Source organism: Anas platyrhynchos, chromosome 2 (assembly GCF_047663525.1).
Source record: "Anas platyrhynchos isolate ZD024472 breed Pekin duck chromosome 2, IASCAAS_PekinDuck_T2T, whole genome shotgun sequence".
NCBI lineage: Eukaryota > Metazoa > Chordata > Aves > Anseriformes > Anatidae > Anas > Anas platyrhynchos.
Genome location: NC_092588.1, coordinates 126,384,240 through 126,398,248, shown reverse-complemented (window position 1 = coordinate 126,398,248; position 14,009 = coordinate 126,384,240). Strand labels below are relative to the sequence as shown.

General features: G+C 39.3%; 1 protein-coding gene and 1 long non-coding RNA gene across 4 annotated transcripts in view; one reads left to right on the top strand and one right to left on the bottom strand.

Moving 5' to 3' along the window:
• RAPGEF5 (Rap guanine nucleotide exchange factor 5) overlaps nucleotides 1-14,009 on the bottom strand; it is a 160,409-nt gene that overhangs the window by 108,042 nt on the left and 38,358 nt on the right. For all 3 annotated transcript variants that reach the window (XM_038174149.2, XM_038174150.2, XM_072033552.1), the window contains exons 6-7: nucleotides 11,772-11,838; nucleotides 2,359-2,407 (exon numbers count right to left, since the gene is read on the bottom strand). In XM_038174149.2, coding sequence (XP_038030077.1) covers nucleotides 2,359-2,407; nucleotides 11,772-11,838 — 116 coding nt within the window. The remainder of the gene's footprint in view (nucleotides 1-2,358; nucleotides 2,408-11,771; nucleotides 11,839-14,009) is intronic.
• LOC140001595 (uncharacterized) overlaps nucleotides 1-14,009 on the top strand; it is a 62,137-nt gene that overhangs the window by 20,521 nt on the left and 27,607 nt on the right. The gene's annotated exons all lie outside the window — the stretch shown is intronic.

Below are 14,009 nucleotides of genomic sequence, written 5' to 3'. Positions count from 1 at the left end.
CCCAGGGCATACAAACCTGGTACCCACATCATTCACACCAGCCTGGAACCAAACCAAGGCAGCTGGCCCAATAGCCATGTGCCGCTCTTTTAATGCCAAAATCAACTCTGTCTGATCTGTGTTGGTTTATTTCCTGGAATTATATGGAGTCTTGGACAAGGTTAGAAGAACAATATCTTAGAAAGATACTGTGGCTTTTAGCTCCAGAAGTACTTTCTGTGAAATATGCTTTAGTTCACCAGGCACAGCATTGCTCACAACAACTGCTATGCTGTGAACTTAACCATCAGCAATAAAACAAATAAGCATAATCAACCACCCTAATTTACTTCACTCCTACTGTAGTAAACGCATTAACTTAAATTAGTCCTTACAGTTATGCCTGTTCAAGTAGCCATATTTTTTTTACAGTCATCCAAGATGAGGCATAAAGGAATGCAAATTTCAAAAACAAGCGTGTGCTAGTTAAACTGACTAAAGAGGTATCTTTTGTTCAGATCTAAACCGATATTGCTGGTGTTTACATTAATGTGTTAGGAAAGCCTGGTCAGCACTTTCCAGCTCTACAGGGAGCTTTGTTTATTTAAGGCTGTGATTTTTAACTAAAATATTTCTACCTGCTCCCTGTGTTCTGCCTACTCTCCTGCAGCTCATTTCTGATCCAGCTGCCTGTCCCATTTTGTACTGACACAACTGCTTATGGAGCCAAAAGGAAATGAGATGCTAATTCAGGTTAAAGACAACTCGTTTGGGGAATAAGGTTTTGTTTGTTAACAATAGCAGTAATAATATTTGCCGACACAACTGAAGATGAGAAGTAGAAACAAGAGATTTCTTGGAGCTGTAAAATGGCTAACTACAAGGTACGTGAAACCACTCTCTTAACACATTTTATGGCAAAACAAAAGGAATCTTCCAATCCTCCTTATAATAACCTGTTCTGCTCTGCACTAAACCAGAGCAGAAGCATTTCCATGTTCATTCATTAACATTCAGGTGGGACTGGGCTGACACAAGGTGAGGGTAAGCAGGTGAGGGGTGTTGATGTTTTTGAACTACTACAGCAGCCCCAGAAGCAAAGCTGTGACACTCACAGAAGCAGCTCAGGTCTGAATTCACGATTCAATTTATGATTACCTTCTGCGGATTTACATTTACAGATGGCAATGGATGTAACCTATGGGTACTTCTATTTCAAGACCAACAGGCATCACAGTGTCTGCAATATTTTTGTAATACTTACATTTGAATACAGAAATATTTGCAGATATGCCAACCACATCTTCTGGTGTCTTTAGTTTAAGATATTTTGTGTGTAGCATATAATAACTTTTGTGCTGTGCTTGCAAGCAGCAGGTAGACAGACATACAAATCATATGACACCATATTGGTTACAAGTCAGAAAATAGCTCAAAGTCCAAGATCCATGATCTCAACTTCTAGCAAAATCACTGAAGTCACAAGAGATGCTTCATAAAAATAGTCCCAGAGACCTTAATAGCTTTGGGAACATGCCAATAAAATTTAAGTCAATTCCACCTCTGGTTTACTGTAGTAACACATTCAACTCTCCCTTTGCCACAGGCATTTCGCCCTCTCTGCAGATTAACTATCCTACAGGTGTAGACACTGTAGAGTTAACTCTGTATTGAGTCAAGTAGATTTCTTTACTCTGGTGAAGTAGTAGTGTGTTTTTTTAAAACTCTCAGGCAGAGCTAAGGAAGTGGTTGTGCTGATAAACCCTGACAAAGCTGAGATGACCATGTATCTTAGTATTTCTTCACACTGTATCACCAGCATGTGCTGTAGTGTTTATATTCTGAGAGATTTTCAGTAATCCACTTGGCTTTTCCCTTCTACTACCCTGATAACAGAGAATTGCCTTCATAGCCCTCTGTATGTACCAGAGGAGTCTTAAAGAAAGCATGTTCTCAACACATAAAGTTGGTCTTTTGCTTTAGGATAAAGAAACTCACCTGACTGGGCAGGTAAAATACAGCAAAGATGGCGTGAAATACAGGGCCATAAAAGCAAACACAGGAATTTTTTTTTGTTGTTGTTACTTTATAAAGTGGAAACCCAGAGATAAAGATGACATTGGCCAGAAAGAGACCCAAGTTCAATTCAACCATAACATTCAGATTTTATCAGATAGGCCATTAGATGTGACAAGTGAGGGGAAGTAAAACTTCACAGTAATTGCACTGTGCTATGTACACAGATTCTCCAGTGAGAGAGGGATGAGGTCTGCTATCTTTGCTTCCCAATGTTAATGAGACAGCAGTGAAAATTCAAATACTTCAATAACAAAAGGGAACAATGTTATAAAAACCTCTCTAAAGTCCAATCTGACTCACCTGACTTCCTTGCTTTCAAGGCAATGACAGCAGCCAGCTCTCTCTGTACCTAAAATACCAGGAAAGGAAATGATGGTTATTGTTACTGATACATAGTAAAACAAACACATTAAAAAAAAAAAAAAAAAAAATTGGAAAGATACGGGCTATCAAGCTTTTGGAGCAGTAAACTGCACACAGAGTTATGCAGATAGTTTTGGAACTACAGTCACTTTTTCTAACAAATCTATTTCTTCTTCAGATGGGAATTCTGTGACTTTTTAAAAAAAAAAAAAAAAAAAAAAAACACCTTTAATTTTATGTAAATACTTCACATTCCTTAGGGAGGTGGGCAATTCAGCAGCCTGGCCTACAGCATATCTCCTTCACAAACACACACTTAAAGCTTCTTCCTTGCCTTGTTAAAGTTTGCTCTACCTCTACTGAACGCACTTGTAATGCTGGACTTTTGTGCGACTCCAACATAGGTGCATTTTCCATGCTGAGGTTTGTGGATATAACCAAAGTTCATTTTTGGAGCCTTCAGGAGGGAACAACCTCTCCTAATAGCATGACTGAGTATTTCAGGACCAAAATTTAGCTTCAAGCAAACAGGCAGAAATAGGAAATATATATTTTCCACATCTACAGGTTATATTACTAGGCTGTGATGAAATAACCCTGCCATGCTAGCCAGCTCCCTTCCTCAGCCTCCTGCCTCTGCATTCCCTTTATTTTCTCTATAATCTCTACACTGTCAGACAGTCTCATTACCCAGCTCAGCCCTATACCTACTTCCCTCTGTAGGTCTGTTCCTTCTTCTATCAGTAAAGTTCCATAGGATGCATTATTTTTATACTTTATGCTTCTCGCTGCCATGGTCTATCCCCCCTGCAGCTGCCTCAAGTACTCTCCATCTGACCTACAACACCCCAGATGGGTGTCTCCTGCATACACCACAACTCTTCCCTTCCTCTGTCCTATCCATACTCTTGGGCTCTTTTGTACACCTGGTAGCTTCTTTCACCCTCCCCCATACCCCAAGGCAGACTGTCCTTAGTGTAAAAAAATAACTTTGGGACACTCCAACTGTTTTTCTAGGGATTTTTTTATCTCTCTGTAGGAAGTCTCTGGTACTGCATACCAGCCATCTTGCCTAGCAGACCTATGCACAGCTCAACACTGTTCTGAAGCAGAAGTTCTGGCATACAGTTTCTGAGAGCATATGACATTTAAAACATCATTTGCAAGACATGGGGTATGGTCAGTATAAGGCATTACTCCCACAAAAAGTTCCTGTAGTAATACAATCACTAACAACTGTCAACATCCTGCTCTTACCACTCAGAAGTTTGAACACATGAAACCAGAACAGTTGATTTTACGTTGCTCTGAGCAAAAAGACAAAGTGCAGTGGTTACTAGGAGAAGACAAAATTGCCCAGGACTTCTCAGTATAATGGTAACCCCTGCATCTGCTGATCAGATACAGAGCAGCCACCCAGGAACATGCTCTACATGGAGCAGAAAGCACTCGTACCAGAGGCCACATCCTTCCTCTACTTGCATACTTCCTTCCCTTATGGCAAAGGACAAGGGAGCTTTTTTGCTGTCTTTGCAAGGTACAAGGATATTTTCTGCTCCTTGATACTACCCCTTGGAGAGGGATGGAGTTTTCTGCCACTCCAAGCAGGAAAATATGAAGGCAGTGCCACAGATTTCTTAAATGTCGTCCTGTTTCCAGCACAATTGTGCAAGCTGGCAGTATTACCTTCCCTTCCTTCCTTCCTGTACACTCATTCCCATGTCTGGAGAACCGTTAATCACATTTAATGTAAGCATAAACTGCAAGTATAATGGGAAAGAACATTTGTTTTTTTTGGCAAGACAACTTGTGTGCTTACTTGCAGCAATTAATATACACTAGTAATGATACATGCATGCTATCCAGAGTTAGAGTGGGATTTTCAATAAAAGCCCAAGTTGTTTCTGAATAACAACACCAAAATTTCTCTTGGCAAAATGCTCAGACATCTCTCCCTTCATTAAACTCAGCAGGAGGTACCGACGTCAAAGCCCCAATCCTGGTCTATTCTCCCAGGTTACTGACAGTACAAAACAGTGCACTGATGTCTCATCTTTATCTTTTAGTGTTTTAAAAATATGTTATCTCAAGATTAGCCTTGGGAGACACTACAATCTGCAACAGTTGTAAACATTTCAATTAACCCAATCAAATAGAATTGGAAAAATGCCCTCTTCTCAAAAACAGAAGAAAAAACAACATTGTGCCATCCAGCAATTATATTTACAGTATTACTTTTGCTTATAATATAGTACATTCTAAGTGTTTGAAAAACGATGCTAATATCATATACAATAATACAATTTTTCTGTATTTTTTCCACGATATGCAAAATATCTAATTTTTTGCTGTATGCCAAGTGTGCAGCTAGCACTGAATTTGATCTAAGCAAAAACACTAAGATGAAACAGTTGGAAAAAATGCCCCTGTAGTCTTAATATTAAGCAAATGTTCCTTCACCAAAGGGTTTCATCCTGTCTGTCTGAGCTCCCTCTCATAGGATTCACCCAAATCACAAAGAATTGGTGCTGATGAGCATCCTTCTAGTTTTGCCTGGTGCCCCTAGATTTCATACTCTATGTGCTTTTGTCTGTTTTAGCGTAAGCATATTTGGCATCTCTGCTGGACATGCAATTCCTATGCATCATTACACCAATGGAAATCGGTGCACAACATTCATTCCTCACTGCACACATGCCACACATTATCATACTTCTTCCTAACAGGATTTCAGTTACTGCCTGTTTGACAAAATCGATAGTTGCACATCACATTGCAGATAATAATCTAGACTCAAAGTAAAACATGTATTCACACAAGAGCTGTGCCTACCATAATAAATTAAGATATTAAATATAAAAAATTGGTTTATACATGTAGCTTGTTGCTACAAAGCAAACACTGTCTAAATAGCATCCTGTTTTGAGTAGCAATGCAAATGTCAAGACTGATTCAGCTTAAATGCTAGCTTACCACAACATGTTTACAGACATATTACACCAGTCAAAAAGAGAACATTTTGTTTGTTGTAATCATATTACCACATCTTGCTAAGTTTTCTTTTTGCAATAAGAAAGAGCAAAAGTATTCACATAAGTACCCACTTATGTTTGCTTGATTAAATACAAATTATATTTTATATGGTGAATCTTCCTACCTTTAAATGGCAGGTGGATATTTCTTAAAAATATATATATACATATATATATATAATTTTATATATAAGTCACACAAGTGTGAAACCTGGGGAGCTAAGGTGATGTTTTCATAAAGATATTTCATAAATAATCTTTTCATAAGATTAAAGATAATTCAGGTTGGGAGGGACATAAGGAGGTCTCTAGTCCAATCGCTGGTTCGAATTAGAGTCAGCTATGAGAACAGACCAGGTTGCTCAGAATTTTCTCAGTCTAATCTTGAAAGCCTCCAACAATTGAGGAAGCAATCTCTCTTGAAAGTCTGTTCCACCGTTGTAGTGTCCTCACAATGAGAAGTTTTCTTTCCTTACATCCAGTCTGAATCTCATTTCAATCAAGCCAAAAGCCCAGCTTTATCTCCTTGATATGTTCCCCAAAGGCCCTGGCAGGCTGTTGTTAGGTCCTCTTGATGCCTTTTCTTCCCCAGGCTGAAGAAGCCCAGCTCCCTCAGCCTCTCCTCACTACGCAAGTGTTCCAGCCCCAACCACCTTGGTGAACCTCCAACGGACTTGCTCCAGGTTATCAGTCTTTCTAGTATTGAGGCCTCAGAACTGCATGCAGTATCTTGACATGGTCTAATGCGTGCCATGTAAAGGAGGACAATCACTTCCATCACTTTACTAGCTATATTCCTGTTAGTACACCCCAGGATGCTGTTGGCTGTCTTTGGTGCCAGGGCTCACAGCTGGCTCACTTTCAACTGGTATCCACCAGGACTCCCATATCCTTTCCAGCAAAGTTGCTCTTCAGTCAGGCAGACCATGACCTGAACTGGTGCAAGAGGTTAACTTGCACCAGGTGCAGGACTCAGCATTTGTCCCTGACGAAATTCATGAGGTACTGTTGGTCCATTTCTCCAGCATGTACGGCTCTCCCTGGATGGCAGCCCTGCTTTCCAGCATACAGTCCTCAACTTGGTCTCCTCTGCAAACTTGATGAGCAAGCAAGACTTCATCACCTCTTCCAGGTCATTGACAAAGACACTTAACAGGTCAAACACCAGCCCATCAGCAACCCTCTTGTTGCCAGCCTCTAGGTAGAGTACAGTTCATCAGCTGTGAACGTCTGAGACACACCACAGAAGCAGATTTAAACCTGTCCGGTTCTCCAGCCATTCAGACTACAACTCTGCTCAATCAGCTAATGACAGGACAAAGGGGAATGGTTTTAAACTAAAAAATTTAGGGGAGATTTAGATTAGAGGTTAGGAGCAAATTCTTCACTCAGAGGGTGGTGAGGTACTGAAACAGGTTGCCCAGAGAGGTTGTGGATGCCCCATCCCTGAGGGTGTTCAAGGCCAGGTTAGATGAGGCCCTGAGCAACCTGATCTAGTGGGTGGTGTCCAGGCCTATGGCAGGGGGGGTGGAACTAGATGGTCTTTGAGGTCCCTTTCGACGTGAGCCATTCTATGATGATTCTACACTGTTCTTCTCTTATCCATGAATCTGGTCATTTTCTCATAGAGCACATAGTTTTGCATCTAGTGGAGAGTTCATACCACCTCTACTCTTTTCTGTCTAGAGCAGTCTTTTGTGAAAGTATTCCATACCTCAATGTGCTAAATAGGACTTCAGGTCTAGATACAAAGTGACAATCCTTAGAGAATCTCAAAATGAAATCCCGCAAGAGAAAGCTCTCAACAGTGAGGTTTTGAAAAAGAGTTTAATTCACTCTTTGCACCTTAAGAAATGAAAGTTTGGTGGACTCTAAATAAATGTAGTACCTGGGTGACTATCCAGGTACCAGGGTACCAGGAAACTGTATTTGCCAGGTGCAATGCATTAACATCCTGATATTCTTTCTTATACTATCACAAGGTGATGTAACAGCATTGCAGGGAAGCATTCATAGCCATCCCAGTGTGCTCTTGTTTTAACAGTGCAACAAAACATTGAATACGAAGCTGTTTTTTGGGACGTGACATGGAATGCATGACAGCTCTGGAATGCCTCTTTAAACCCAGGAACAATCGGTACTTTTTCTTAAGAATTCACTGCTCAAAAGATTATCCAATGCAAACCTATTTCAAATGGCATTTTAGACTGCTTGCATGTCAACTGTTTTTGCAGGTTAAGTTTGATGTTGTCAGTGCCTCGTTGTAATGAAGCATATGAAATTTGATGGGCTCCATTTAGTTACCTTCACTGACTCTGCTTCTTCCACTGCAGAACAAAGAGTAAAGAAAAAATGAGAGCCCACCAAGTTAATTTCTTGTCTTTTGTATCACACTCTGCTCTTCAAAGAGCTGCATTGCATGCTTTATGCACAAATTAAGATGAGAAAGAAACCTCTGCAGTTTTTTCCTTCAGCCCTACTGGCTTTGCATCATTTGCCACAGCTATCGCTATTATCTTCTATGATCTCAATAGCCATTGTTTGAAACCAAAAGTGCATTTCCCTAACTAATCATTTGAGACCGGCTGAATCATCAAAAAAATGTCAAATTGTGCAGTGAACACAAAAAATGGCATTATATAAAAGAAACAACACCTGGTAATAAAGAACACTAGGGGGTAAGTAATAAGAGAAAGGCCAATGTGGAAAGACAGACCACAGTAAAGAAAAAGAGGTGGAATAAGGAATTTGCCAAACTTGTGCAAGTGCCTGTTGTCTGTGCTAGTCATGCTATACTCCCTTTATACAGAGCAAATGCATTACCATTGCAGCCTAAGATATGATTATTATTCACAGAAGCAGACTTCCAAAATGAATTACACATTCAGCATCCTAAAAACACCTATTTCTACTGACTGTATGGAGTGCCTTGGAAAACTAGATCAGATGTAGATGTCTGCCATATGGTCACTTATATTTAGGTGAAGTGAGTTCCACATTTTGCAACAAAAAAAGCTTCTACAGGGATACAGAAATAAAAATTAGGCCTTACAGGCATGCATGCTTGCAAGCTTTCCCTGACATTTCAGATGCTAAAACAATGATTTCTATTTTAGGCACACAGATACTTCCAATGTTGCTCAGGGTGTATCCTCACAATCAGTTTAGTTTTGCAAGTTTGGGAATTCAATTTCCAAAAGAGAAAACCTGACAGAGAAGCATCCTCCTGACCTGATGCAGAATGTTTCAGTCCATTACAAGAAAAGCAAAGAGAAAGTAGAAGAGACAGTGGAAGAGGCTGGTATGCCCTGTTCCCTGTTGGGATTTGAACCTCCATACCTAGAAATACATTAAAAAGTCAAATCTGATCTCCAGCTGCTTTAATGCTGATCTGTAGATAAGGTTTTTCACTTCTGAAATGCTAGTCTGAAGAATATTGTGAGCAGGATTCTGAAGTATGGATTCTTCAAGTAAGAGTGATTTGATTCTATAGAAAATACAAGGATATTCATGTTTGGTTTCCTGCTCCTCCTCACAGGACTCTTTTTTTCTCCCCATCACAAATTCTAAGGCTGTTAGCTAAAAATATTGAGAACCTATATCTTGCTGAGGACAGCACTCTGTGGAACAGTGAAAGTTGATGGTTCAAAATGCCTTGAGAAACATGAAGACTCTCCATAAAGTCTTAGTATTTCAGATCCCAGCCAATTGGATGGAGGAAAAGTGGGAGAACAATATTATATGCCATTTTCTCTTAGATGGAGAACTTCATATACAAATGTTAATATTTGAAGGATTCTGCTCTGGCCTCATTTTTTTTTGTGTGGCTGGGTTGTGGGTTTTTTTTTCTTCCTATGGTTGGGCTAGAAAATCATTATGAGAGCTTGTAGGGTTTTCTGAAAAGACAGAAAATGCAGGGAAAAAAAAAAAGATCAGTCTTTTTGACACCACTGTGGCAATGAATGGGCCTCAGGCCACCTAGAAATGCAACTGTCTAATTTTTCTTCAGTTAGTTAGCTACAGTCATAAAACAGCTCATTAAAAATAAAACAAAATTGAACATGTGCCCTGTTGCTGGAAATCGCTAAGGATGGTAGTTCAAAGTTTTGACTGTGCAAGATAGATGTGAAGTACTCTGAATTCACTGTCAATTACGTGTTTAGGGATATGCATTTTCCTCAAGTGTATCCAGTAAGTTAAATCCAGTGCTTAAACTCGGCATGTCAGTGTGTTTTGTTGATTATTTCTCTTTCTTAAAATGATAAAAATATTTTGTTCTTCTAGTTTTGAGAGGGGATGCTTTTGAGGTATACTGACAATGTTTTTTAGTGTTGGTGGGTTTTGAGTGAGGTTGTGTTTGTTTGTTTAAAGATATGACTTTGCAATAAGTACTTTTCTATTTTATCTCCCAATAAAACTAAAAATGGAGGAAAGCAAGTCTGAGTTCTTCTCTCTTTTCAGTGTCAGGAGAAAAAAAAAAGTAGAAAAAAGCAAGGAATTTGAATATAAAGAAAATGTAAAAAAATAAAGAGCAGTTTACAAACCACAGAATTTTCTAATCTTACAGTTTAAATTATTTTGTTTAGTTTATTGAGCATTCAGAACCATTCGTCTTTACAAAACTTAATACAAATTCTCTTTTCTTTCCCTTTTTCAGAGTTTCATCATATTACTTCATTAATTTTTCTTTTTCTTTTTTTATTTACTCTTTTCCTCATGCTTTTCTCCATTAAAACTTCTTCACCCTGCCTGGCTCACTGTCATCTCAGTACCTTTTCATGTACAGAAAACAGAACTAGCACTAATTCTGTTTTTTTTATATTATGATTTAGAGGTGTTGAACCTTATGATCACAAAATCATCTGAGACTGAAAGGCACCTCTGTAGATCATCTGATCTGCTCCCCTGCTCAAAGCAGGGTCAAGTAGAACAGGTTGCACAGGACCATAGCCAGTTGAGCTCTCAGTATTGCCAAAGATGTAGAGTCTCCAACGTCTCTGGGCAACCTCTTTGAATGTTCAATTACCCCCAGAGTAAGGAATTTTCTTCTTATGTCTAAGTGGAATTACTTGAACATCAGTTTGTACCCATTGCTTCTTGTTCTGTTGTAGGACACCACTGTGAAGAGGTGGCTCTGTCCTTACTCTGGTTCATCAGGCATTTATACCCACTGCTAAGATCCTCCCTGAACCTTCTCCAGTCTCTCAGTTTCTCCCAGTTCTCTCAGCTTTTCCTCTTCTGTCAGATGCTGTAATCCATTTATCATTTTATCATCTTCATGGTCATTTGCAGCATTCACACTACTATGTCCATGTGTTTCTTGCACTAGGAATCCAAAACTGGACCCAGCACTCCAGTTGTGCATCACCATTACTGACAGGAGGGGAAGGATCACCTTCCTTAAGCTGAGGCTATCACTTGTACTAATGCAGCCCAGGAGGCAGTTGACTTTCTTGGCTATGATGGCATGTTGCTAGCTCATATTCAATTTACTGTTCACCACAAACCCTTTCCTGAAAAGCTGCTTTTCAGCCAGCCAGCCCTCAGCCTGTACAGGGCCACAAGGTTATTTCTCCCCTGATGCAGGACTTTGCATTGCCCTTTGGTGAAAAGAGACTCCTGTTGGCCCATCTCTACAGCCTGCCAAGACCCCTCTGAATGGCAGCACACCCCTTTGCTGTATCAACCATTCCTCCCAGATTTATATCGTCTGCAGACTTGCGGACGGTACACTCTCTCTCATCATCTATGTCATCATATTACATGAGATCAAGTGAATCTAGTATAACTTTCTAAAGCCCAGTCTTCTTAGAACAGTGATTTTACATGCTAAATAAGATGCATGAAATTCCAGCACAGAAAGGAAAAACTGTCATTTATTATGATGGAATTTACTGAGGCTAAACGCAGTTGGGAAGCCAAATCCCAAGATAACCCAGCTGAGATTCCTCAGAACTTATGACTCCCTTGACCTCCATTGTTGTGTTCACACCGATGTTCACTTGACCGAAAGGATCTGAGTGCAAGCTAGCTGGCAGAAAAAATCATCGTGATCCTCTAAACCAGCATTTCCCAGGCTGTGAAAGGCCTGGATTATAAGAAAGCCAGTGATCCTTCATTGGACTGATTTTAATATCTGTAGAGTTACATGCTAAGAATCTAGTAAAGCTTCCTCATTTCAGTGACACAAAAAAAAAAAAAAAAAAGTAGTTTGCATTATAAACATCTGCTCACTAAGACCTGGTTCTTTAATTTGAAAGGATCCAAACCATGGTGTTTCAAACATGATCAGTACAAACTTTGATGCAGTGACCTTACCGCAGAAGTGAGACGAGCAAGAATTTCAGCATTGGTTTCTGTCGTATCTTCTATTTTTTGATCAGGCCTTAAAAATAAAAATAAGATAATATTATTTCTTTCATTCTGTTTCAAAATCTTTTGATTCCTGGAAAGCACAGAACTGTGTGGCTACAGGCACTAGTGTAAAAGGGCTTTTGAGATTCTGCATCAAAAAGATAACTGCAACATGACAATAATTAATTGTGTCAGTAATGACAGGGTATATTCTTTGTCCCTTGCTGTCAAGAACTCTTTTGATTAAATTGTTAAAACAGTGAGAGAATTCTTTGGCTATAAAAACATGACGAAGAACTGAAGAACGCAGGACCCTTTTGACTCATCTTTGCTTATTTGAATGCATATTTTTCTCTGCTAAAAATGTACACCATCAACAGAGCAAAGAGTTTTCCATCTGCTTGCTAACAAGCTTTGCTCAGCTGTGGAGCAACACCTTCAATAGAATGCATGCTCACATAGATAAAAGCAGGCAACAACAAAATCAATACAGGACATATGAAGTTTGATATTAAAAAAAAAAAAAACAAACAAAAAAAAACACACATGAAAAGAATACATGTAAGAAGCTATAAATTAGCAAACTATAGCAACACCTGAGAACACTATTAGGTTTCAATTACGTTAATTCACGAGACAGAGGGACTTTGTGTCTTTACAAAAATGGGGTGGTGCAGGAAGAACCCTTCTAGAAGCTGTCACAAAACTCTGGCCCACATGGAGTAAGCCACACTAAAGTTGCTGTGGGATAGAACTGTTTTTCTTTAAAACAGCCCAATTCCCACCAGTAAACCATCTGTGAGCCTTTCAGAACAAAACAGAACAATCAGAAGAAATATACCAATATGATAGAGTTATTACTATGGGAAAAAAGAAAAAAAATGGAGATTTTTACTTTCTATGGTTTTCAAGAAGTGTGGTGTGCCAGCAAACTGAGCAGATATGCAAAACTCCAGCTGCTGTAATAAGCATAAATCCCAGGTATTAACAGAAGCTTCTATATTTGGCTAAATTATTTAATTGCTCACATGACTTGATGTGTTTAGGGAGAGAGCTCACAACATGTCTGGAATACGCAGCTGGTGTATTTGTGGTTCTTACATCCCATGTCCAAAAACTTCTTTACCAAATTAAAAAATTAAGGTCAGAAAGCAAAGAATGACGTATGTATTTGTTTGGGGGCAAGCATATTCAAAACACAATGGTAATTTGGATTAGAAATCACAATTACTTTCACAACTGCCTATCCTATTCAAAGAAAAATGTGATTTAACATTTTAAGTGTTATAAACCACCCAAAAGAAATAAACAAACAGTTTCGTTTACAGAGTCTGATTTGGTCTCTTTATAATTTGGAACGAGATGAAAATAGCTGACCTCTTTAGATGCCTGCATTTACCTACACATCTGATCTCTTCTAATCTCTCAGAACCCGGACAAGTCCAGGTTCTTCTAATTTGGAGGCAAAAGCAAGCAGCTTGGTACAGACACAGATACAAGCCGTAAACCCAGAAGAGCATACAGCACAGCTATTTTCATCTTGGGTTTTTAATCACTTCATCTTCTATTTTAAAGTACTCCCAGTATTCATCTGCATATGTGCATCAAACACTTATGGAAACACTAATGTACTAAAAATTATCGTTAGCTTTCCAGAATCAGAGAGGAAGTGTATTTTGATAACCCAGCTAATGGAAAAAATAAGACAGAATGGATGCTGAGAAACAGAATCAGGACAGTTAGCACTTTTATTTAAATGGACCAACAAAGGCTTAGTAGGGCTGGTACTGAACAAGGGGTACAAAGCCCAGACAAACAAGCCTAATACCTGTACAGCTCAGTATAGGCATACTTGAGCAGAACAAAATGCAGAGATGCTTGCCTTAGATCTTCAGGAAGGCATGACAGGTAGGCACAATTATTGCCTACCTATGCACCACCTAAAATCGAATACATTGCTTCCTGACCTGCTGACAGCTATGCCCACAGTCCCGTACCCAGACAGCACCTCCAATACACAACACGTGCTGCACACTGGCTTTACTCTATCTACCTACTCTAATCTACCTACAATGCAAATAAGAGACCCAAGGATACCTGAGGACAATTCACGTTCAGCAAAAGCTTTCCAGGAACTTCAAAAGGCACTGTCTAAATAAATATCCCATCCTGAACAAGTGGATTAAAAGCAATTTACTTAGA